The sequence below is a fragment of the Tiliqua scincoides genome, chromosome 8 (assembly GCF_035046505.1).
Source record: "Tiliqua scincoides isolate rTilSci1 chromosome 8, rTilSci1.hap2, whole genome shotgun sequence".
Classification (NCBI taxonomy): Eukaryota; Metazoa; Chordata; class Lepidosauria; order Squamata; family Scincidae; genus Tiliqua; species Tiliqua scincoides.
The window spans coordinates 22,040,902-22,067,130 of NC_089828.1; the positions used below are offsets into that span (position 1 = coordinate 22,040,902).

Genomic DNA, 26,229 nt, shown 5'->3' on the forward strand with positions numbered 1-26,229 from the left:
AGTTATGTGATTTCGAAAGCTCTTTAAAAAAAAAAAACAACAAGCAAGAAGCAATCCTTTTTTCTTTTTTTTTTAATGCCTACCTAGATGTAGTGCTGTCTGCAAACCAGAAGACATCTGGACAATCAGAACTGTCAGGAGAGAGTCCAGCTGGTGGTGGGACCCTATAGAGAGATCTGTCTATCTATATATATATTTGTGGTTTTAAACTTTGAAAAAAAAAAGATCAGTTTATTTTTTTTTAAGATTGGAAAGGGGAGGGCGGGTGGCTTCCTCCCTCCTCCTCCCCAAATCACGCACAGATCCCCCCTCCCTACTTTTGAAACTTGTTTGGAAGAGAGATCCTCGGAAGGAAGAATGCCAGCCTCGAAGTTTGGGAGCCACCCGAGTTGAGGGGGGCTGGAAAATTGGGGGACAGCGTTGGTCGATCGCCCCCCCCCACACACCCCCACATCTGTGACTGAAGGAGGAGAAGAAAGAAAGTGCGGGGGGACGGGGGAGTGGAAAGAAAGCAGAGCCCATCATTTGGGCGAGGGGGGGGGTTGGTCAATTTAAAAAAAAAATCCTACTGATTTCTGGAGCTGGCAAGAGGACTTGGCAGGATGGCCGCGAAACTGAGCCCGGAGGAGGAGCAGGTAAGGTGGCCCTGCGCCCCAGGGTGCTGGGGAGTGGGTGCGTAGGAGTCTCTGGGTTGTTTTGAGGGTTGTTGATGGGATGGTGGGTGGTGGTTTTGGAGTGGGGGTCAACCTCCTTTGGTTTCTCCACTTTCCAATTATTTCACATTTTTTGTCTTCTTGCAATGGAGATGGCAAAATCCTGCTTGGGTAGGGCCTGTATTTTTTTTTTTCCTACTGTGATCTGTGATCTAGTTTGTTCAATGTTCAAATATTATTGCATTATATAGGGACCCCCCCCCCCATTCCATGGCTACTTCCCAGGATCGAAAGCTGAGCAATGCTCACACACTCAACCCTTACGACTGGAACCCCTAAACCCAGGAGGCTTTCTGCACACACACACCCCAGTATCCAGCCTGGATGAAACTATTCAGATGGGGGGGGCTCCATCTCTTTGATGGACCCTGTTTTTCTTTAAAGTCTTCAAAGGGTTGGCATCGGGAGGGGAGTGTACTAGAAGTGCAACCTTGCCTGTCTCTCTTCCCCCCCCCCCAAAAAAAAATGCAATGAGAAAAGAGACAGACACATCCCCCCTTTTGGGGTTTCCATGGTGATGGAGGGGGGAATGCAGCCTAGTGGGGCCAGGGAGGAGGAGGATGCTTGCTGAGCACCAGGGGAAGAACCCCCATCTTGTACACTCCACATACAAACCAGGGGTCTCCTCCAAAGCTGAGGATTTAGGGGGGGCACTACTTTCCCCATATCCTTCCCCTATCAATTTGCTGGTAGCAGCACCACCACTAGCAGCAGCCTCTCAGAAGCAAGAGAATTCATGGGAGGGGGGTGCAAGAGGATCAGCCTCCCCCCTCCCCTTTCTACTAGTTTGTCGATGGGTTTGCTAGTGGGGTGAAAGGAATGGCAAAGCCCCCTTCCCAGCTGATGGGGCTGGAGTCCAGCTTTAAGCAACACTTGGGGTATAGCTTCATTAGAGAGCTTGGAGCATAGCCCCCCTCCCCCAAATGGCACCCACTATTTCATATACATTTGATCACATTCATAAACACTCCCCCTCCCCTTTCTATGCATCTCTTTTGGGATGATTTGCCCACCTTCCCAAAAAAAGTGTGGGGAAGTGACATGAACCACAAGATATAATGGGCGAGAAGGCTCCCTTCATCACCTCCCTTCTCTTCCTTTGGCTTCTGAAGAAGTGAAGCGGGAGGGCAAAGGAGAAAAGCCTAGATCCCAGCCACTTTTTTTTTTTACTCATTTCTGAGTTCATGTCTCTTCCCCACTGGCTTTCCATTCCCTTTCCTTTGCAATTACATAAGGGTGGGAAGAGGAGAGAATTGGGGGGGGGGGGGTCTACTTCTTGGAATGATTATAAAGAGGGAGAATCTGGCATTTACTGTACCCTGGACTTTGATCTCTCTTCCTGGAATTGCCTTTGTGTGTGTGTCATGTTGGAGATTTTTTTCCTTGCCCCACTTCACAACAACAACAACAACAACAACAACAACAACAACACACACACACACACACACACACACACACACACTCCTATGTGCAGAATTTTATTTTGTTAACCAGAACCACCTTTGTCACCCGATTTTGGTGGCCTGTGGTGCAATCACTGGCTTGAAGCATGCTCTCCAAGTGACAGCATGTCATTGGGCTTGGCTGGCAGCCTCCCTCCACCTCCTCCCTTTGCAAAGCTGATGCCATTTCTCTCTTTCCCCCCCTTTCCCCCCTTCATTTCATTTCTTGCCCTTTTCCTTAGCAAGGATCTGGCCCTCCTTTCCTCCTCCCCTCGCCTGACGTGAGCTTCCTGGCTTCCTGCTGCTCTTGAGTCATCAGAGGAGGATGTTGGTTGTACATCCATGAAAAAAAAAAATCTCTGACTCTGGAGGAGGGATGGGGTGTTGCAGTGATGACTTCTCCCCAGCTAGCTATAAAAGGGGTAGCGGGGGGGGGGGGGGAGTGCTCATGACCTCAAACTGGATTTTTCAAGGGCCTGGAGTCCCTTAAAGAGGCTGTGATCCCTCTTTAGGATTTTTTTTTCTTGCAAATTTCCTTTTTTCATTTTTAAGTGCAATCTGCAGCACAGAAAAAAGTACTTTCTGCAAAATATAATGAACTTTGTCAGTCTAGCAGCATCAAGGAATACCATAACTCTCCTGAATTCAGCCCCATGTATGCACAAGATGTGTGTCAGGAGTTACACTCTCCTGAATTCAGGAGAGTTAGAATTGTACAGTATAAATGTGTATTATCTCAACTTTCTTTGATGATGCAATTCAAAGCTGTATCCATGATGCTTGCAAATAATATTCCCTGCAGGCACTGACCAAGTCAAACCCGCTAAAGTCTAGCACAGTGGTTCTCACACATTTAGCACTGGGACCCACTTTTTAGAATGAGAATCTGTCAGGACCCACCAGAAGTGATGTCATGACTGGAAGTGACATCATCTACAGGAAAATTAACAATTCTAGGCTGCAATCCTACCCACACTTACCCAGGAGTAAGTCTCATTTACTATCATTGTTAAAAGAATAAACATAGTAGCCCATTAAAAGGACAGGTCTGTCACATTTCCCAAAATGCAGTCACATGCCATGGTAGCATCAAGTCTAATATATTAAAAAGATATTGAAATGAATGGGGACCCACCTGAAATTGGCTCACAACCCACCTAGTGGGTTCTGACCCACAGTTTGAGAAACACTGGTCTAGCAAATGATCATATACCGCACACTCTCCGAGACATTATTGATTGGCTCTGGAACAACTGAATAGCTGCTCCCATAAGTTTTAAGCTATCAAAATTTAATAACTTTCCTGGTCTATATTTTATTATGTATGCTCGTTTCATGATATTTGTCGTGGCCCAGACCTTAACTAATGGTATATGGAGATACTCTACTATACTTCCAGTATTTGGCTCTTAGAAACTTAGCTGCAGGTAACTAAAACTGCACTTTCTCATGGTAACTCATCCCATGCATCCCAATCAAATGAAGTTAGGATCTCTTGGGAAAATGATTTCAGGAATGTATCCATCTCTGAATTCTTAGGCTCTATTAGGGCTTCCTGGACTGGCTGCCTATATTGGTCTTGGCCATTTCCCACGCTCTGCTGCATTCCTTTTGTTCACTGTCTGGTTCTTCTTTCTGTGAAGTGGGCTGCTCCCCTCCTGACCTTCCCGTGGTGGATTCCCAAGTGACTGGCAGTCAAGTAGGGTACTGTGAGTTGCCATTCTTGGCAGAATGAAAAGGAAAGTTGAGTTTCCTTTGTGGGGAATGGGGAAGAGATGAGAATGAGTTTGACTTGTTCTCAGAAAGGATCCAACTTAGGCACTCTTCGAGATCTAGTTTTGTATTGTATTTAGATTTCTCACTCTTTATTTAGAACATTTTCATCCCACTTTGTAACCTTAGTTTTTGAGATGTCTTACAACAAAATTTAAAATCTGTAGAAAAACAAACAAATCAACAGCAACAAAAAATAGAAACAGTTTCAGTTAAAAGTGTAGCAAAAGCTTAGAAATGCAGCCAAACCCTGTAAGAAAGCACTTTAAAAAACCATAAGTACAATGATAATCTTACCTAACATTTATATCACGCTTTCTGAATTTGCAGAATGCTTCATCTCGATTTATTATCTTTATATAACCTGTGACATATAACAAAGGGACATATAACAGTGTGCCTGTAATGCAGTAGTTCTCAAACCTTTTAACACTGGGACCCACTTTTTAGAATGACAGTCTGTCAGGACCCACCAGAAGTAATGTCCTTATCTTGGAAGTGATGTCATGTTCGGAAGTGACATCATCAATTTAGGTTTCAAACCGAAGCCACAATCAACCAAAGTTTCCATTACACAGTGCATTCGTACTGTTACTTTGCATAGATCAGAATTCAAATATTGCATCTTGGAAGTCAAAGCAGAACACAGACTTGGGTCTTTCTCCAACCACACAGCGGGTGTTTCCAGCATCTCCCTTTCCAGTGTCCCATCTTCCCACCTATTCAGGGCAAAGCACCATGCCTGTCTCTCCAGATATGAAAAAGTGCCAGATTTATTCGACTTCATCAGGATGCCTTGGACCACAGAAGTGCTAGATTTCTCCCTGTTCTGGAAATATTCTTAAAAGTTTGGATACTGCTATCAGTGAGGCCCAAGGATATTCATATGTACTTGAATTGAGCATCAGGAAAGTTAGAACAGACAAAAGAAAATTATTTCTCTACTCAGCGTGTAATTAGACTGTGGAACTCCTTGCCATAGGATGTGGTGATGGCGCCTGGCCTAGATGCCTTTAAAAGGTGTTTAGACACATTTTCAGAGAAAAGTCCATCACAGATTACAAGCCACGATGGGTATGTGCAACTCCCAGTTTCGGCAGTAGACTACCTCAGAATGCCAGATGCAAGGGAATGGCAAGAGGATGCAGGTCTCTTGTTGTCTTGATATGGGAAGCTGAACTAGATGGGCCAATGGCCTGATCCAGCAGGGTTCTTCTTATGTTCTTATATGTACTATACATAAATTTCAAAACGAAGTTCCTAGACCTCACAGTTGCCATGAAAATAGCAATACAGTTCAGGCCTCGTTATCCATGGGGGTTCTGTTCTGGAACGCCCAGCAGATTAAAAAAAAAAAGAACAGTGGATACCAAATCAGTGGAAAAATAGCTTTTCTAGGTTTCCAAAACCCACTTCCAGGTTTCTTGCTCCTCTATTGTTGCCCCAGAATGCATTGGTATAGACACTATACCACATTCAGCGACTAGATGTGAATAATGGAATCTAATGGAATGAAATTATAATTATTGAACAGTGTGAAAGTAGGAAATTGGATTTTGGTCCTCTTTTTTCCTTATTACAAGGCATTTAAAGTTGGACCTCAACATCAGTGTGGTCGAATCAGTGGATCTGAAATAAGTGGATACTGAGGCCCCACTGGTAGTTTCTGAAAGGTTTATGAGCACAAATGTGTCTTTGTGTCTCTGAACTCCAGCTCTTTTCCAGCGCAATCCTATGTATGTCTACTCAGAAGTAAGTCCCACTGGATTCAGTATGTATAGTATATACCATTATGTGTATATCATTGCAGCCCAAATCACTTCTTATTGGTGTTACAGATTACCTGCATTCAAGGCTGGGAAAATGCTTTAAATGGCAACATCCTGGCATAAAATGGCTAGCTAACCATGCAATTAGGTGTTTGTGATTTATTTTATTTTAACTCTGGCTGTACAGGAAGCAAACTTTGGAGGATAATGAGTGTGCATGATTTGGTTTCTTATAATTAATATGTGAAAACCATTTTCAAGGACATGGCTGAAGTCAAGGCATAACTGAGGTGCATTTTAGAATCATTCAGTCACCATCTAATTGTGAAGCTTTTGTTTAGGTCAGGGGTGTCCAAAGTTTTTTGGCAGGAGGGCCACATCATCTCTCTGCCATAGTGTCGGGGGCCGGGGAAAAAAAGAATTAATTTACATTTAAAATTTGAATAAATTTACATAGGTTTACATAAATGAATATATTAAAGATGACCTTATATGAATGAATGAAGGTCTTGCAATAGCTCAAGGCCTATAAAAGGCCTTGCACAAAGCAAGGCCAGCCTTTCTTTTGCTGCCTCTGCTGCATCACAGACGTGAAACATCAAGCAGTGGAGGGAGCCCTCATCCCACAGCTCACGCGAGAGGTCAAACAGTCGCCCTCACGCTGAGAGCAGTTGTATCGGGCCAGTGCAGGCTCCAACAAATCTCCAGAGGGTGAGAGGCTCATTGGAGACTGGGGGCTCCCTGAGGGCCACACTGAGAGGCCTCGAGGGCCGCAAGTGGCCCCAGGGCCGGGGTTTGGGCACCCCTGGTTTAGGTAAAAGTCTCTAAAGTGCCATTAGGAACTTTAAAGATAGATTTCTTTTATCCAACATATTAATTTGTCACTATAAGAATTTGTCACTATTGTGCATGGTGCTTTAGAGGATAAGCAAGCGCTGAGCAGGTACACACATTCTCAGCCCATTCTGGTCTTCGCTCAGCTGTGAGTTACTCAGGCTAAGCAGCTGGGCCAACATCTGAGACTTTATAGAGTCAGATGAAACCTTATTGGTCCCTGCGATCAGCCAAAGGTCCAATTAAACAATGTGCTTGTACTGTTATTTTGCATAGCTCATAAGTCAAAGCAGTACACATACTTGGATCTTTCTCCAACCACATAGCTCTCCCCCTTTTCCAGCATCCCATCTTCTCAGAGCAAAGCACCATGCCTCTCTCCCACCGGAAGCCCACCCTGCCCAACAGCTCTGTACTCTGCATTTTCAATGGCGGCTTAGCTAGGTGCTATGCAACCCATCTGAAATTGGTTCATGACCCGCCTAGTGGGTCCAGACCCACAGTTTGAGAAACACTGAAGGCGCTTTTCATTCCAGTGAGTTCAGTTTTCATGCTGGCCTGTGAATATTTCCTTAATGTGACACAGTAACCAAATATTGCTGGAAGGATTTTGTAACTGGCTGATAGTAAAATTACACATACTAAGTTTTGAAATACTTTGTTTCTAGGATATACCAAACCGTTTATATGCAAGGGATTACCAAGAAGTAGAAGCAACACTGATGAACTGAAATGTGGCAGTTCTTGGCCTACATGACCCTTTTCTTAGAATAAGGCATGCTTTCCTTTAACAGTGGCAGTTTCTCCAGGGAACCCTACAGATTTAAGAACCCAAATGGCTTATGCAGGGTTTATGAACTTTGAAATGGTAACTCCATTGTACTTAGACGTTTTTTAAGCTTGAGATAATGAGCTAATGTCGTGTCTAAAGATGGATGGCCTGTATCCTAAGCAGGTTTGCTTGGAAGTCAGTTTGACTAAGTTTAGGGAGGCTTCCACCTATACCAGTGGTTCCCAACATTTTTTGCACCAGGACCCCCTTTTTAGGCACGACAACCTGTTGGGATCCTCCCTAAGACTTGGGGCCAGAAATGATGTCATTAAGCAGGAAGTGATGTCATTAAACATGAAACAGCAAGTGACATCATTGTGCTGGTAGGGCCAGAAGCAAAGGCATTAAATAGGAAATGGAGTCATTAATAACTCACACTTTTTGAAAGCTGAAAGAACTCTAAATCCTTTTTAGAATATTCTGAATGTTTTGCCTCTGAATGATGTTTTAGTTTTGAGCTCTTCCAAGATGGTGATGCCCAGCTTTTGAAGATGGTGGTGCCAATGTCTCCATGACCCCCTGAAAATTGGATCGCAATCCCCTTGGGGGTCATGACTCCCAGGTTGGGAAACAGTGACCAATACAGTGTTGCTTAGGATTGCAGCCTGAGTCACCTGTCTCTTACCATGTTACAATATGTTTGAGGAGAAAGAAGAAATTGTGTTTGGACCAAGGAGAATTTTAGCACTGATGGAGTAAAGAATGTTCTTAGCAGTGCCAACCCAAGGCCTCCCCATGTCTGAAGCTGTGTGCCAAATGCTTCCTCCCCCTTATTGGCAGTATGTTGGCTCCTACCTCCACTTCTCCAGCCATTCCCCTCTTCCTTTTCAAACTCAAGAAATGAGAGGAGGAGGGACAGAGCAGAGGGAGGCACCCTTGTTGGTCCCTTTAAGGTGATTTCCCCACCACCACCACCACCACCAGGCAATCTCATGGATGGGCTGGGAAAACACTGGTCACCTGCACATTTGACACATTCTGAGGTTCTGAAAGCATGTCCGAGAAATCTTTGCGTACCTTGAAAACAAGTTTCTATCCTTCATGGTTGCAATTAACAAACAAACCTACAGAATTGTGTGCATGATTTCTGCAAACTGTTTGAAACGAGATGTGGTGTGAGAGAGTTTCTTGATCTGAGTAGGTTCTATAGACACACATAGAGTTGTAGTGGTTCACCCACCAGGCTGAGCTTGGTGGCCTCCTTCACAGCTCAGATTAACTTGCCTTTCTCAATCAGTGGAGGACCTTTTAATGCTTCCTATATTTGAATCTATAGCTTACAGAAGACAGTTTTGTATGGATAAATTTGGAAACCCTTGGACATCAATGTATATAATTTTATTAATTATATCTGTTATATATTTGACTGTCTGCATTTTTTGGATGTTTTGTTGATTATATTCTGTTTTTCTTTTCTTTCCCTTTTCCCCTCCCTTTTTTCTTTTCCTTTATAGTTTTTTGTTTACATTTAATATTTCCAGAAAAGAGAGAGAGAGAAACATTCAGATTAACTTCTTAGCAACCACATCCTTACAAAGAATCCACTGTTGGTTCTCAGTCAGTCACTGAGTGAGTCACTGGGAAAGTCACTGTTCTTTTTTTTATAGAAGTGATAAGCTGCCCTTCTCCCATGCGCCACGCAAGGTGGGCTTGCAAATGATTGAAAAGCTAACAATAAAGTATTGTGAAGACCTTTCACCGCTCCAAGGCAGTCAGGCTGCTGTGGAGGTCTGATTGCAGTACAGACAGATGTGCGTCAAAGAGGCCAGAGTAGCAGATGTGATCAAGATAATTTGGGGTTGAGTGCCCATCAGGTGCGTGAAGGGCCAGAGGCAAAAGTTGTGAATATAGACACATGAGTGGTCCAAGACAAGGAGGTTGTTTTCTTAGTCAAATGACATTGTTCAGACTGAGGAACCAAGCCTGGAGGAACTGTTATATAGGGCAGGCCAAGCCTCTGTTTTCTCTGATCACCCAAACTGAAGAACCGCAATACCAGTTTTAACCATTATGTGGGTGGTGCTGCAGTGCAGTTGAAATTGGGGCTGATCACCTCCTCTGCCTGGAAGCTGCACAGGAAGTAGGGAGGCCGGAGTCTTCTTACTTGTATTGCTGGCCTGAACCCGTTGGCAACTTACGGCCATGCTTATTGTTAGAGCTGTAATGTTTAATCAGTGAAATATCTTCCAAATAATTGGGTGCTGTGATATTTGGGCAACTGACAGGGAATGAGGAACTTGGAGTGCTGTTGGCAGGTATCATTGCTGGCTCTCATCTCTTGGAGGAGTTAGCTAATGAATAAGAAAAGGGATGATCAGCCCATCCCATTGCCAGTGCAGTAGTTGGTGTTTGTATAGTGTTTTTTGAGCATGCAAAACTCATCATGTGCATGTTATCTTGATGTAATCCTTCCAGCAAGCCAGTCAGGAAAGTGGTATTATCCTCATGTAGCTTCTGGGAAGCGGAGGGGCAATGACTTGTCTAAGGCCACCTAGTGAGTTCATAGCAAAGTCAAGGTTTGAACCAGAAAATCCCAATTTTAGGCTCAGTCTCTGCTCTCCTCAAAGCAAGATATCACAACAGGTACTCCTGAAGTCACCCTCCAAGGGCTAGTGGCAGCGTTTGTTTGTTTTTCATCTTTTTATACTGCCTTTCCTCCTGGGAGCTCAGGGTGGTATACATGGTTCCTTCCCTCCTTTTGTACTCACAACAACCCTGTGAGGTAGGTGAGGCTGAGAGATAGTGGCTAACCCAAGGTCACCCAGGAAGCTTCATAGCTAAGTGGGGATTTGAACCTGGATCTTCCAGGCCAAAATCCAGCACCACAACCACCACTCCATCCTGGTTTGTTAGATCCACTGTGCAAGGGAAAGGCTTAAATACCCCCTCACTGTGGTCCCAACAAAATACACCCCCCCCCCCCCAAAAAAAAATTGCAGGGCCAGACTGCCAGTTTAAGATGCTTGGCTCTCAAAAGATGGATCTAACTGGAGCAGCTCCATTTTCTGTATTCACTTCCCGAGAATTAGGAGGTGGCATTTTTCAGAATGTGAAGCAAATGTTGCATTATTGCAAGATGATGCATAATCGGAACCCAGAACCATCTGCATGCCTGAAAGTCAGTTTGCACCTGTTAAACCGAATTGCAAAAAGAATGACTGGGATCCTTTCAGGCACATAGACCCAGAAAATTCCCTTGTAGGAACCTAGGTGAGAGCCTCATTCTTTTAGCACCAGTACCTTTTCAAGTTTTATGATGTGCAGTTGTGTCTAAGCAGTTATTCCCCTCCCTCCATTCTTTCATTCTCTGAGCAATACAGCTGGAACTCTGATGCCCCAGGACTCCTACCATCTGTTTGGAACCTTATGTCCCTGTGTTGTTAATTGTATTAGAGTGTGACACTAATAGCACCTGTTTAACACCCTCCCCCTCCAAAGGCACCAGATGAGTTAATTTTGGAAGAGGAGAGAGACTTGAGGGAGGCAGGGGGGACTTAGAGGAAGGAAGGAAGGAAGGATGGATGGACATGCGGACAAAAGCTTTTGCCTTCCAGAAGGGAAAGAAAGTGAAATCAGGCATGATTGCAAATATGGAGTGATAACTTTTACCCACTGTGAAAATATTCTCCATTGAGATGGCTTCACATATGATCTTAATGATTGTGTGGGATCTTGTTATCAGAAGGGTTGCCTGTTCCCTTGGTAGTGGTGGGGGGACTTGATGGGCATTTATAAAATTATGTGTTGCATAGAGAAAGCGGGTAGCAAGTTTTTCTCCTCTCATTTCATACTAGATTTCTGGTTATCCAGGGACACCGAGTGGCAGTAGATTTGGGACAGACAAAAGGAAGTACAGAACTTCTTTACTGAATGCACAGTTGTGACTGTTTTGTGTATTGTTGTTTGTTGTCTTGCTGTACTGGATGAATGTGGGCGCAGTCCTAACCCCTTATGTCAGTGTTTTCCAGCACTGGCATAGCCGTGCCAATGGGCATGTGCTTCATCCTGCAGTTGGGTGTCACTCATGGAGGCCTCCTCAAAGTAAGGGAATGTTTGTTCCCTTGCCTCAGAGCCGCATTGCCCTTATGTCAGTGCTGGAAAGCACTGACATAATGGGTTAGGATTGCACCCTGTGTTTCATCCAGTGTGTGTGTATTTTTATAGATGTTGTTGGCTATCTTGGGAGCTTCACAACACTGCCAATGTCATGTTTTGGGGGACACTCAGCCCTGTGGGGGGGGGGGTGGAACATGGCACCTGTGTACTGTATGTGCTTTCATGTTCATGCACACTCCTTCCATGCTCCCAGAGCGGCCTGGAAATTGAAAGAGAGCACCCAGAGATTCCCCTTTGACTGGGGAAAGAAGGGATAATGCTTACCTCCTCAAAGCTGCAAACCTGGTCTTCCCCACTCCTACTTTATCCTCACAACAACCCTGTGAGGTCCGCTAGGGTGAGAGGTGACTGGTCCCAGCTCAACCAGGAAGCTGCATGGTTAAGTGAGGAATTTGAATTCACATCTCCCATTCAATGCTCTCGTCACTATAGCACGCTGGCCATAGGCAAGACATTCTCTTAGAGTCCCCCCGTTTGCAGTATGGGAAGAGAATAATATTGTCCTACCTTGCTAGATTGTTGTAACAATTACCACAAGGTAATGAACATGAGGCAATTAGAACAGTAAGGCACTTAGAACAGTGACAATAAGGTTTGTGTCACCTGGTGCAGGAGGCCATGATGATGATGGCCATGATGGACCTCATGGTGGACCTCATGACCCTCACCTCCATGATGGACCTCCTCCCATGCAGTGGGCGAAGCAATGACCCCAGCAGCGGGCATGGTGATGTACAATTTTGACCAGTAGTGGTGTCACCTCCCCTGTGCATGTCACCTGGTGTGGCCCGCACCTCTGAGCTTTGCCATTAGGTCAGAACATTCATATTGCTTTATGAATGTTAAGTGCAGCAATAGTGACAGCCAGGAACCCGGCAAGGGTAGAAGAAGCATGACTTTTCTTGCAGAGCAGGCTTGCATTCTGGCAGTAACTGAGCCTCAGCCCTACTCCATGCAATGTCATCTGGGTTATTTTCCTGAGCTCCGCTTTTCCCAACGCTGGCTGGACAGCCCCGATAAACTTGAGCCCTCCACTTCCTCTTGTAGGAAGCAATTAACAAAAACAGCTTATTGAAATGAAAGCAAACCCCCAAATTAGAACAAATTTGTACATGGGTAAGCAAGTCATTTTCAACCATTGTCCACTTTGGGTAGCGGTGTAAAAGTAGCACTTCTGTGCTTTTGGGCATTAAGGACATAAGCCCTGCTGGATTGCACTAAAAAGCTAAACTTTTTAGTTTAGATTGCACTAAAAAGCTGAACTTCCAGATGTTTTATGGTGCTATTTTCAGACTGTGGCTTACATTCTCAATAAACTCATTTCCTTCTCACTGCCTCCTTTCAGTCTCATGTCCTTGTCTGCCCTACTCTCCAAATTGAGAAAGTTGAACCCAGACAAAAGTAGGAATTTTGCCTACTAGCAGTCATATTCTCAACTGTTTTCAAAGTGACCCCAAACATGAAATTTGCCTTCTTCGGGGCTGTGGCACCCTGGATCAGCGTTTTTATTGAGCGATTCGTTTCCTGGTTCATCATTGTGTAGCAGTAGCTCAAACCCCATCAGGGTATGTGTGAAATTTTGAATTCTTTCTTCTAATGTGCATCACTTAACACCAGGGTTTCCCAAACTTTTTAGCACCAGGACTCACTGTTTTAAATGACAATCTATCGGGACCCACCTAGCTTCATCAGACTAACAGCCCAATCCTATGCATGTCTACTCAGAAGTAAGTCCCATTAGAGTCAATTGGGCTTACTCCCAGGTAAGTGTGGATAGGCTTGGGCTGTAAAAAAAAAGTTTCACTTTACCAGTTGCTCAAGCCTCTGTTTTACCCTTTTTACTACTGGGGGTAAAACTACTGTTTTACCCTTTTTACTACTTTTTACTACCTTTACTAGTAGTAAGGTACTACCCTTTTTACTTTTTACTTTTTACTACTTTTTACTACTACCCTTTTTACTACTACTGCTCCTTCTGGAGCATTTGTTGTGCTCCACATATATCAGGTAGGAACCATTCTGATGGCCTTGCATTCCCTTTCACCTGGCCTTTGATATGAGTCAATGTACATTTGCCTAATCATGAATAAACACATGTGTGGCTCAGTATCTCAATACATTTTCCTTGTCAGTTATCAGCTTGTCAGTTTCACAACCCACCCACAATCAGGTCACGACTCACAGTTTGGGAAACACTGCTTTACCCTGATTGGCACTTATCTGCATTTGCCTGGCTGCCCATTCAGCCTGTCTGGTGAGCTCCTTCTGGAACTTCAGGTGGCTCTGTCAGTTGCCTTCAGATCACTGCTCTGAGTGTTTCCTTGTCTTTGTGAACAATTCTCTGGTCCCGAAGCCTGCAATTTTCAGCCAGTGTACGAAGGCACATTGGTGAGCTGTGAATGGTCCTGGTCTGAAGGTGTGCTGCAGAAGTCTGAGGGTCATTTATTAGTAGGACCGTTGTGGGATGTGAGGCCCCACCAGCAGCAAGGTGTGCCTTGTCAATTGTCAAAAAACTGATGGTGTGCCTTGACAATTTTAGCACCTTGTCAGCATGCTGTGAGATGAAAAAGGTTGAAAATTGCTGCTCTAAGCACACTGATGTTGAGTGGAAAGTTTTCACCACTGAGCATATGTTCAGTACCATTAAAGGGAGGCCAGATGGTTATCTTCAAAACCATGATTCAGCATCCGTATGCTACCTACAAAGCTCATTGATGTATGTTTCCTCCTGGGGGTGGTGGAGGATGAAATTTGATATTTCCTTTGGATATATGCCCATATGATACCCTCTCAGTATGACTATTGATCAGTTGTCAGCATTGTAATGAGTCAGAAGTTTCATTTATTGAGATTTTCCTTTGGGCAGGACTGGAAGGCATGTCAGCTAGAGGGAGCCTATGCAGCTATCACTTCTAATTTTGCTTTGTCCTTGATCATGAACTAGCTAAGAACATAAGAACAGCCCCACTGGATCAGGCCATAGGCCCATCTAGTCCAGCTTCCTGTATCTCACAGCGGCCCACCAAATGCCCCAAGGAGCACACCAGATAACAAGAGACCTGCATCCTGGTGCCCTCCCTTGCATCTGGCATTCTGACATAACCCATTTCTAAAATCAGGAGGTTGCGCATGCACATCATGGCTTGTACCCCGTAATGGATTTTTCCTCCAGAAACTTGACCAATCCTCTTTTAAAGGCGTCCAGGCCAGTTGCATCCTGTGTGACATCCTGTGGCAAAGAGTTCCAGCTCATTCTTATTTCATATAGAACCAACCGATGCACATGGCACCTTACATAGAGTGCAAAGATAGGTCCCTGCCCCCAAGGTGCTTACAATGTAGAGGCTGAAATAAGAAAGAGAAGAAAAAGAAAGTGGGGTAGACAGGGAGAGCATATGCAGTTGTTCCCGTTACATATTATGAAACTTAGGCCCAAATCCTAACCAACTTTCCAGCTTGGACATAGCTGTGCCAATGGGGCATGTGCTGCATCCTGCAGTTAGGGGGCAGTCACAGAGGCCTCCTCAAGGTAAGGGAATATTTGTTCCCTTACCTTGAAGCTGCATTGCCTTTACTTTGGTGCTGGAAAGTTGGTTAGGTTTGTGCCCTTATAGTAGGGAATGGGAGTTAAGGCTAAGGGTTAGTTATAGTAGGCTATGGGAAGCTATAGCAGGCTATATAGTAGAGCTAAGGCTTAGTTATAGTAGGCTATGGGAGCTAAGGTACCAAAAGCTTCATGGAAAAGGCCTTTTAGAAGAGATGATGGAAGGAAAAAGGAAGCAACATTTCTGAGATTTTCACTTCTTGTTTTCTTGCCCTTCCACCACGGTTTTCAAAAGTGGTGTACAACAATCCTCTATGGTAGATTAGACTGAGAGATGGCAAGTGGCTCAGTGTTCCCCAGTGAACTTCATGGTTGAGTAGAGATTTGAACCTAGCTAGACCGACTTCCCAACAAATTCTGATGTCTTTGGAGTTTTCAAAATCTAGACTCTACATCCTTTGAAGGAATTTTTTTTCCCCTTCAAGCCATCCTGTAAGTTGGAAATTGAGAAGAAAGAATATTTCCCTACAAAAGCATCTTAAGTTACATAGGGTCCCATCCTATTCAACTTTCCAGCACTGATGCAGCTGCAATGCAGCCCTGAGGTAAGGGAACAAACATTTCCTTACCTTGAGGAGGCATCCATGGCTGTCCCCCTACGCTTTTGCATGCAGGTATCCTGTGGGCAGCTGGTTGGCCATTGTGGGAAATGGAATGCTGGACTTGATGGATCTTTGAACTGATCCAGCAGAGCTCTGGGGGACAGTCATGGATACGTATCAAGGCAGGGAGACAGGCATCCATGACTGCAGTATGCAACGCACCCCCACTGGCATGGCTGCATTGGCTTTGGAAAGTAGAATAGGATTTGGGCCCATACTGAAGGAGATGTAGATGTTTGAAACTCACTGGGTGATTTGTGCATAGTTTCACTGAACATGTTTTTTGATTCACCTTTGGGTCAGTCCTCTTGTCTTCTGCAATTTGGTAGTGTGACATGCCACCCCTGTTTTTCTCTGAAAGATTCTCTAGTAGCTGATGCTTTAAAACAGGGGTCTCTAAACTTTTTGGCCAAAGGGCCACATCAAATATCTGGAACAGTGTTGAGGGCCGGGGGAAAAAATTAAAAATAAAATTTAAATAAACACATTAGAGATGGAACTTAGATGAATGAATAAATGAATGGGCTCAAATGTCCAGGACTTTTCCAAGACCAAACACAGCCCAAGAAATAAAGCACACATTTAAATAGACCCCCATTCCCTCAACCCACAAGCACAACTCTGGTTGTGTCTGGTCAACTGGGCCAGAGACTCTCAGGGGATCAGAGGCTGGCTGCGGACCGGATAGAGGCTTGCCCCAGGCCACATCTGGCCCCCGGGCCAAGGTTTGGAGACCCCTGCTTTAAAAGAGTGAGTGACCCCAAAATGTGACAGTTTCTCAAGTAAACTTGTCCCATCCTGCACCCTCCCACCCAATCTGGTTAAGCTTCCCAGAACTATGAAAAGAGATCTTGGCTGTTTCAAGACTGGTGAGAAGATTGTCAATCCTCATGTCTGGTACTGAAGCACAGTAATTTCCAGTAATATTTCTCATAAGCCGCCACAAGACATCTCACAATGTCTTTTGTTGTGTGACTCTCTCTCTCTCAAGTTCCACTTCGTATCCATTCTTGGCAGCAAGCCTGTCTTTTGATCTCCGCAATCTTCTTTGCCATCTTCATAGTGAATGGGTGGCTAATCCCAGCTGCAGACCTCCGCAGCCCCGCGCCCGGAGCAAAGCTCTGCAATGGTGCCCCCTCCCATGGGCTGTTGCTGCCCCTCCCGAGCAGAAATCTGGCCCCCCCCCCACTCACCAGAGGCTCACGGAGCCTCGCACGACCTTCTCCCGCACCGGGGAAACCTCTGTGAGGTTCCCCGGTGCAATAAACTGTGCTTCTGGCAAACTGGAAGCACAGTTTCCACCCAGGCTCAGTTGGGAGCCTCAGAGAGGCTTCCATAGGTCCCAGTGGCTGGCACCTGGGGCATTTGCCCCAGGGCGGCCAATGGCAGGCACGCAACTGGCTAATCCTTTTTTTTCCTGGTAGTGAGCGAAGCTGGCAAGACTGGAGGAACTGAGCCATTCCTATTAAAGTCAAAATCCGGTTATAAGATCATCTGATAGTTTTTTGTACTAGAGCTTTTCGAAAAAGCAGAATTCGTCCATTTTAAGGATGCCATTGATTTAAGTACGTTTTGGTTTGATATGAATGATCTGTCGGCCTTTGTTTCATCTGCATTTTCAAATTCATGGTCTGTTTCCACCAGTGAAAATGTTTCCCCAGCCTTTGCAGGATGGCCAGAGAATGGAACCATAAACTTCCTGCTGCAACCATTAGGCAGCTGCTTTATCCTGAATCAGCCCATTGGTGGTTCTAGCTCTGGATTGCTGACACTGACTCAGAATATGTCTCTAGGAGCTCAGACAGGAATTTTTCCCCAGCTTGACCTGCAGATGCAGAGAATTGAACCTGAGACCTTTGGCTTGCAAAGCAGATGTTTTTCAAGTCACTGCCTCAGTGACATGTTTTACATCAGCAGCAGGCAAGTCATCACGAACTCTTGCTTTAACTCCATCACTCTTAAAAGCCCCTTTTGATAAAGGGCCCCACAGACCATCATTCTATGCAGTTTAAACCTTCCTCCATTGACTGGGAAACAATAGAAGGAGGAGAACTGTTACCTTTACGGTTTTGCTTGCAGGTATCCTGGGGGCAGCTGGTTGGACATGGTGGAAAATGGAATTCTGGGCTTGATGGATCTTTGGACTGATCCAGCACAGCTCTGTCCCAATGTTGATATGACCAGAGTGCCCCTCCATAACTAATGAAAAACAAGAAACCCACAAAAAGGAAGGTCATTTGATGCTTTATAGACCTCTTCCCATACAGTGGGCGAGACAGTGCCCCAGGTGGTGGGCATGGTGATGCACCATTGCCCCATCCCACTGTTTTTTTGGCTATAACTTTTGATAGAATAGTGATAATTCAACATGGTTTATTTCATTGCATTCTGCATGAAATTACACATCAAATGATATATAACATGATGGTACTAATCAAAAGTACCAAGATTTTACAAATTTTGGCCAGTAGTGGTGTCACCCCCCCCCCGTATGCATCACCCGGTGTGGCCCGCAGCTCCCACACCCCCCAGTGATGCCACTGAAGCTCTCTCACCACTGTGCTGCTTTTTCACTTACAAAGCAGCGTTGTGTGGCTTTTCTTAAAGGAATATTCTGAAGCCCAACCGTACATGTGGTCTGGAGTGGTATAGTCCATTTCACCAGCCTCAGAACTGTACCACCTTGATTCCATTGCATGCGTAAACCTGACCTCATCCATCATAGCTGCTGTAATAGCTGCCATTAATGGATCTTGTTTGCTGGTCTTGCACAATGCTTGGCATAGTGGAAAATCCCTTAATTTTAGCCGGACTGTTTCCTGTTGTCTGTCATGGGCAAGCTTTTTCTGGTTTCTTTGGCTGGAATCCCTTTTTGTTTAAGGGGCTTAGGGTGAAGGTCAGAAGGGAGGAACCAGACAGAGCAAAGCTCATTTTAACCCTGAAAAGGGGAAACAACCCCTACCAGGTGCTGGCTGTGCTATAATGAAAAGGAAAAGGGAGTCTAGAGAGGCTTTCAGGATGGCCTTTGTGTGTTCTCATTTCAAACAGTAAGCAAACGTGCTCCATTCTCTCATATCTCTTGGCCTTCCCGCCCCCACCTTTGTGTGATGTATGAGGCACCATAGACATAAGGGAGAGTGCCACCGGTTAATCATTGCCTCAGTCTTCAAAGCATGTTCTTGTGTGGGCCAAGCAGGGTCAGAGGCAATGATAATGTCCAAAGCCAAGCGATGGTTGGGTGTCAGGCCATAGAGACAAGAAATTGAGGCACTCTGTACATCTACTCAAGTGTCCAGTTGCTCTGGATAAGGATCAGAGCCTGGAGCAAGGGTAACACAGAGTCAGCCGGCACTCTCAGGTCTTCTGGACTGAACAGTTCCAGTACTCGATCCTGACCACTCTGTGGGTGGCGCCACAGTGCAGCCCTGAGTAGGCCAATTACATCTCCTTCCTGGCCGGGCAGGAAGTAAGACACCCGAGTTCTGCTTCTAGACCCCCTCCCAGTGCGTTATAGCTCTCTTCAATTTTTCCTCCTCTTTATTTGAAGCAAATCAAGAATAATTTCTTGGCCTCTGAACTTACGTGATCCTCTGTTGGTTTTTGAAATCATTTTGGCAGCTGTTGGGTCTCCCACAAAATGGCAGGGATCACAATATTATTAAGTTTTGGAGGAAAAAAAAACAGTTGGATGTTTTGAAGACTTTCAAGCCCATTGGGGATGGTTAGCTTTCAGAATTCAGATAGCATATCAGATTTAGGTAGCATACCTCCGGCTTTTATTTGAAAGATAATGAGTTGACCCAGTAAGAGATGCCATTTTTTTTCTTACAACTTTGTCAGTTGCTAACACAAACAAACAGCTTGCCTCATTTCATGTTCTCAGGCACTGAACAGCATCACTGAAAAGATGAAAAGCATCTGGGATTGTTTTCTCTGGAGTAAAGGTGCTGCAGCCCCAATGGGTCTCCTCAAAACTGTGCCAGCTGGTGCAGAATCGAAGGAACCTGTGTTGGGCCATCCGGTCAGGGAGAAGACATTGGATTTGGGGGCAGAGTCTGCCACTGTCTCCACCGCCCTCCTGGGCCCGATCCTCCCTCGGGCCCAATCCTCCCTCCAGCCCGCCCTCCATCCATCCAGTTCCTCCTCCACCCCACCTTCGTTCACCCCAAAAAGCCTCACTCTTGGCTGGTGGTTCCACTTTCCACTGACCATTCCCACATAGAGTCTTCTTGGCACTGAGCCCCAGCAGGCACTGACCTCAGCACTGGCACTGCATCCTCTCTACTGGCACAGGAGTGCCTTACGGCACTTTTGTGATGGCTGAAGTTGGCGGTGCCAGAAGAACGCCAGCACGGAGGCCCATAGGATTGGCTCCAGTGACCCATGTGACTTTGTTTACAGGCATCCCTAACAATTGCCATGTCCAACACAGTGTAACAATGTAACCAGCAAAGCTATAAGCCTCTGCAGCCCATTGGATAAAATAGCTACGTGGGCAAATGAGGCCAACAGCAAAGACATGGTGAAAGGAAAAAGGAACATTTGGGGGAGACGCTGTAGCTTAGCATATGTCACCGTTTCAATGTAGGTCAATTCCCCTCCCCACATGGTTGCTTATTGAGAAAGTAGACAATAGTAGTAGACAGTACTGGGCAATACTCCTAGTAGAAAATACTGGGCAATTTGGGCTCAGAATGGCAGCTTCCCATGTTCAATCAAAGGATGTCAAATGGAATCAAAACAGCAAAGACACCCAGCTAGGTGAGGGTTCTCCGGCTTCCTTCCCCCAAGCTGCATTGCATGCGCTAATTCTGAGAACAGTGGGAGCATTTTAGAAAATTTGCAGCACTGTCTCGACTCAAACAGATGAATCGCTAAGGCAGCTGGCACAACTTATGACCCACTAAGCCAAGCATAGTCCACAGGCACGTATAGTGGCCCCCACTCCCCAAGGGAGTCTTTGTTTTGTCTGCTTGAGGTTGCAGATAACAGGAGAGTGGGGAGGAGTTGACTGACATGTGGCTAGCAGGCTGTGTTCAGCTTGGTGAGTTGGAAGGGGGGAGCATGTCAGCCTACACCAGAGATTATAAACCAGTGATTTCCAACCAGTGTGCTGTTGGCATGTTGGTGTGCCGTGAAAGGTCCACAAGTGTGCCACAGGAATTTGGAGCACAATGGATGAAAATTGCTGAAGAAACCCTTTTAAGTTCTGTTACTCAGTTTCTAGGGCAACTGTCTATATCAGGGGTGTCAAACATGAGGCCTGGGGGACGGATGCGGCCCGCGGAAGCTTTTTATCTGACCCCCAGGCTCTCAGCTGCTGAGCAGTGCTGAGGTGTTACTGCTATAAGGGCAGCCCACATGAAAATTGGACTCTCCCAAAACTTGAAATATGATCAAGATTTGTGTATTTTCTCTTCTGTCCTTTGCAGCTAATGAGTTCCTAAGTGAAAAAAGTGTTTATTTTTGGGTTAGACCTGATTAATGACATCATTTCCTGCCTAATGACATCACTTCCGGCCCTCAGCAGGTACCATGAATGCTGTTTGGCCCTTGGTATGAAACAAGTTTGACACCCCTGGTCTATATAGGTAATTAATTATCTGTCCCTCTTCCTCCACCGACTCTGCAGACAGGGACAAACAATTCCAAGAAACAGAGCCACAAAACCCAGAAAAATCTTCCGGAGGTCCAAAGTGACATCGGAAGAGGTGAAGACCATTAAGGTCAATGTGCCATGAAAAGAAAAACATTGAACATCATGGTTATAAACACTGCAAAGTCCAGGTGCATCCAATCCTAGCAGGTTTCTGCTATCTATACATCACAGCTCAGGTGAGCTGCTGTTTGTAGTAAAAACATCAGCCTTTGTCCAGTGTAGATCAGGTTCAAAAATTGGAGCTTGTTGCCCATACAGTAGCAGCTCACTGTCATGTGCCTGTCTTCTTTTATAAGTAAATACATTTTTTTTATTTTTAAAGGGAAGGAGAGTGGTGTCCCCTTTCCTCTCCTCCACTCCCCCTGAAATTTTCTTTAGTTGATTGCAGGCAAGAACACTAGGGCCCTGGTGAATCAGAGAGGAGGTCCATCTAGCCCAGCTCAACCAAATGCTTCTGGTAACCCCACACCCCCATTAAGGCAACAGCCCCTCCCCCCAATTGTTTGACCCTAGCATCTAGAATTTCAAGGTATAGTGTCCCTGAGCCGGAAGGTTCCACATAGCCCTCCTAACTATGTCTATAATCATTTGCCATTCTTGTGGTTCTAATGTTTTTCCAAAAGGCCCAGCAACTGCGGTCGAGTTAACTAGAGATGTAGATAACTGGAATGTACAGGGATTTTTTAAAGTCTTAATCCTCTGCAGCTGCTGGTCACTGTTAAACAAAGCATAAGGAAGCCTTCCTGGGAATCGTGGGCCTTTCACATTTGGAGTATGTTCACTGGACAAAGCAGTGCTCTCCAGAGCATTGAAAAATGACATGCGTGTTTTGTGTGGCAGGGTTGCCAATGATCCCCTGGGCTCCTAGCCCACTTCTTGCTGTTTGGGTTGCTTGTGCTGTAACAAAAACAGAACAGGGTTCCATGATGGGAGTTAACGGCAGGGCCGTGGGCTGTTGTTTTGGAAAGCCACGGGCTCCCTCTCCCTCCTGGCGTGTTTTGGAGGGCTTGGCTCGAATCAGGGAGGAGGATTCGGTCCGATCGAGGCTGAAGTTCCAGTGGCTGTTTTCCTGCCCGTTTTCATGCAAAAGAACACAAACCTCTTGTTTTCTGTGACTCACTTCTGAAGTATGTTTGTTCTTCAAATGCAGAAGTGCAAAAGCTGTTTAAAAATGAAAGGGAACACAGTTCTGCCAGGGGCCCACCGCCAAAGATCGGGCTGATGGTTTCTGATCAATATGTGAACTCTTGGCCTTTTTCACCATATAAACATCCCTCCTTTGCCACCCTTTTTCTTTTCCCATTTTCCTTCTCATGCTGGGACGGCTTGTTTTTGCCTCCATCTCGTGTCCTGAGAACCTGTTCCCAAGTCTCCTCTCCAAGAGGAAGAGCTATTGCTCCAGAGGGAATCATCTGCTCCATATGTGGAAGGTTCCATCAGTCTCTGGCATCCTCACTGAAAAGAATTCCAGGCAGCAGAGGCTGGGAAGGACTTTTCTCTGCTCAAGAACCCAGAGCAGCTGGATTCTGGCACAGCTACTGCCTGGCACAATAGACCCTACTAGGCTAGATGGATTGATGGTCTGACCCTTAAAGGCAACTTCATGTATTCAAATGGAAAGGACAGTGGGAGCAGGAGACTTGCTTTCCTACCCCCTCCCTTCATTCTCCTTCCTTCCCTCTGTTGTCTCCCTTGAGTCAGTATCTAGACCAGGCATGGTCAACCTTTCCACTTTAGGGCTCTTGGACCTTTAACAATTGTGCAGAAGAGGGAATTTCAGCAGGTGTAAACTGCACAATTGTTAAAGGTCCAGGAGCCCTAAATTGAAAGGTTGGCCACCTTTGAACTTGACTGTAAGCTCTATGGAGCAGAGACCCTTTTCCCTCTGTGAATGCCATGTACATGAAAGGCACTATAGAAGTAACAACAGCAACTACTGTACTTGCAAGAGAGAAGTGGAAGAAGACTGTTTAACCCTGCATTGTCTTGCCACTTTCTCCCCCACAACTCCCCACCACAGCTACTTTTTTTCCCAGCTGAGGTTGGAGGCCCATGTTTGCAAGATAAAATTCAGGTCTTGATCCCTGTTAGGGGTTGGGAGGGGGTGGCAATACAGAGCATTGTGGAATCTCATATAACTAGTGACTAGACTAGAGCTTTGGACTTGATCTGGGATCCCCAGTTGCCACGTCTACTGTAAACTCATCTCTCAGCCTCAGCTTGCCACATGCAAAATGGGTTGATGTGATGCCTGCGGCCATAGGACTGTGAAGCACTTTGCAGATCAGATGTGTCATGCAAGTAGCACATCATTGTAAAAAACGCCCCTCATCTGTTGTTTTTAAAAATGTATTCAGGCATACCTTGACTTTCACCCTCTCGACTTAGATCTCTTTGCTCTTTCAACCACTTTCAATTATAACCACATCTCAAATTTTGTCAATATGCTTTCCTCGCTCATCCAGTCTCATCTAACCTTCCATGATGCTCACTGATGTTCTTGTGTTTTTCTTTTATTTCTATTTATTTAGTTTTCGCACACATTTACATGTGTTGTATAGGTATTAGCGTCTTTCACTGGCCAAAATAAATGTGCAAGCTGAACAAGGCTCTGCTTTGACAATCATCCATTTTTGACTTTCATCCATACTCTGGTTCCTAACCAGTTGAAAATGCATGGCATTGCTATATCTCACCTTTCTGTTAAAAACACTGAAGATATTATCCAATGGCATTAGAAATGATAATTTTTTTTTTTTTTACCACCCAGGCAGAAGAACATTTTTTAAGGTTTGGTGATGCAGGGCCCAATCCACAACCAGTGCGCACCGGCTCACCGCCAGCGCGCACTGTCGCAAACATGCCGTAAGGCACGTTTGTGGGCCCTAGCACCAGTAGAGAACGGGAACTTCACTGCACGGCGGTCACGTGGACTGCCAGGCAGCGGAGAGGTAGGTGGTGGCGTGGGAGAAGGCAAGGAGGAGGCGTTCCGGGGCAGGGGGAAGGTGTTGGGCAGGCGGGGAGAGGGCAGGGAGGGGGTGGGAAAGAGGCATGCCGGGGGGAAGGGAGGCGGGACCGGTGGAGCTTTGCTCCTCCGGATCCTGAGTTGTCAGGCTGTCTGCCAGTCACGGAGGCTCTGAATTCTATGCCAACCCTTGGATCATCATAGAATCGAGTAGCCCCATTGCAGGGCTACTTGCTTTACCCAGGGAAAGGGGCAGAAAGTCCCCTTCTCCCGAGGAGGTAGCGGCAGCTGCCTGGGGCGTGATGGATGCAGCGGCAACCCCGGCACCACTGCAGCCCTGCTCACCGGGCAGCTGCAGATTGGGCTGCCCCGATGTTAATGAAAGATCTGACTAGAAAAGGGTTAGCAAAATGGCTGCTGTGTCTAGTAAAGCAATCCATTGACTCTGGGAAGTCTCAGGGCAACTTTTCTGGTCCGATTCTGCTGGAATCTGGCAGTGCCTGGCTTCAGCGGCGACACCAAAGCCATCCGAGAGCTTGTCTGCCGTTTACGATGATCACATGGAATTCCTTTCTTTATGTGATGCTTTGTGTGGTGGCTGGCAACATGCCAGTGTCCATTGCAAGCATTTAAGTGCTGTCATGCAGCCTTAACATGTGTATTGTGATGAGGTGAAATTGCATTTAGTGCAGCGTGCTTTTTTTCTGGGGTTTTTTTTCCTGGAATGGCATCCTGGACTTTGTTGGCAATCAATTTGGAAAGAAGGAGTTGTAGCCATTTCCCCACTCAATTACCAGTAATTGTGGCAATATGTCTTTTGTATTAGTCTGTCTGGACAGGTACATTGTGCCCAGAGCAGATCTACATTATTATAAATATTATTATTTAATATTTAGATGGGCGTGTGCCTATCTGTATCTGCACACACCCCTCCATTAAAAAGAAGAAAAAACAAAACCGTTTCACTGCACCACAACCTTGTTTGTAATTATACCAGTTTCACAAGCACTTTCTTGTGGGTCCTGGGCAAAGGCACCCCGAGGGTGCGCCACACCTGGTGCAATGCCTACCTTGTGGAGCTCAGTGATCCAGGAGTTCAGGGGTGACATAATGATGTAATGCTGTAACGATGAAGCTTTTAATGAGATCGGTCCACCTCTGGGCCGCCTTTGTTTGGCTACCTTTGGCCCTCTTTGGGTGCAGTTGCTTCATGTTCTCGCTGGTGAGTGGAAAAATCACAAAAATCGATGAGACAGAGAGGCAGCTATGCCCAAAGATTTAGAGTGAAAGCTTGGGTGGTGTGGTGTCACCTCCCCTCCCCCCACACACTGATGCTTTCACACAGTTCGGCCTGCTCCAGCTGCACCTCCATAGTGACGCCACTGGTCCCAAAGCACAGCCTGAGTGAAGATGCATGATGCTGCCATTGGCAGAAGTTAAGGAGGTCTATGTCAGGGTGACCACCTGGAACCCTATTTATGCCACTTTGAAGGCTCATGACAAACTAAAGGTGAAATGTAAATCTAAGAGTTACTGTGATAATCATGCTTTCTGGTCGGGCAGCCCAGTCCTAAGCTGCCGGGTGGCACCAAAAGCTGCAGTGGCACCAAAAATGGCTGCCGTGGTATCCTGAGTGTGCTAGGCAGCCACCGCTAGCTCATCGGGGGAAGGGGACGTTCATCTCTTTCCTCAGGTAGGGAAAGTAGCCCTGCAATTGGGCTGCTCGACTCTGTGCTGGCTATTCAGCCAGCGCAGAGTAAAGATGCCTCATGTTGGGCCGCAAGGCCTGTGTCATGTTGGGCCCCGGGGCCCGAACTGGGACTCTGGATCCAGCGGAGCAACCTGCACTACTCCCCCTCCTGCCCTGCTCCGTCCTCCATCACACCTTCTCTCCACCTTTCCCCTGCCCCTCTCACCACA

The 26,229-nt window shown here is 45.9% G+C and overlaps 1 protein-coding gene across 1 annotated transcript in view; it reads left to right on the forward strand.

Annotated features, from left to right (window-relative positions):
- PTPN9 (protein tyrosine phosphatase non-receptor type 9) overlaps positions 1–26,229 on the forward strand; it is a 57,549-nt gene continuing 31,320 nt past the window's right edge. The window contains exon 1 of the mRNA XM_066635424.1: positions 1–635. Within this exon, the coding sequence (XP_066491521.1) occupies positions 603–635 (33 nt within the window). The 5' untranslated portion in view covers positions 1–602. The remainder of the gene's footprint in view (positions 636–26,229) is intronic.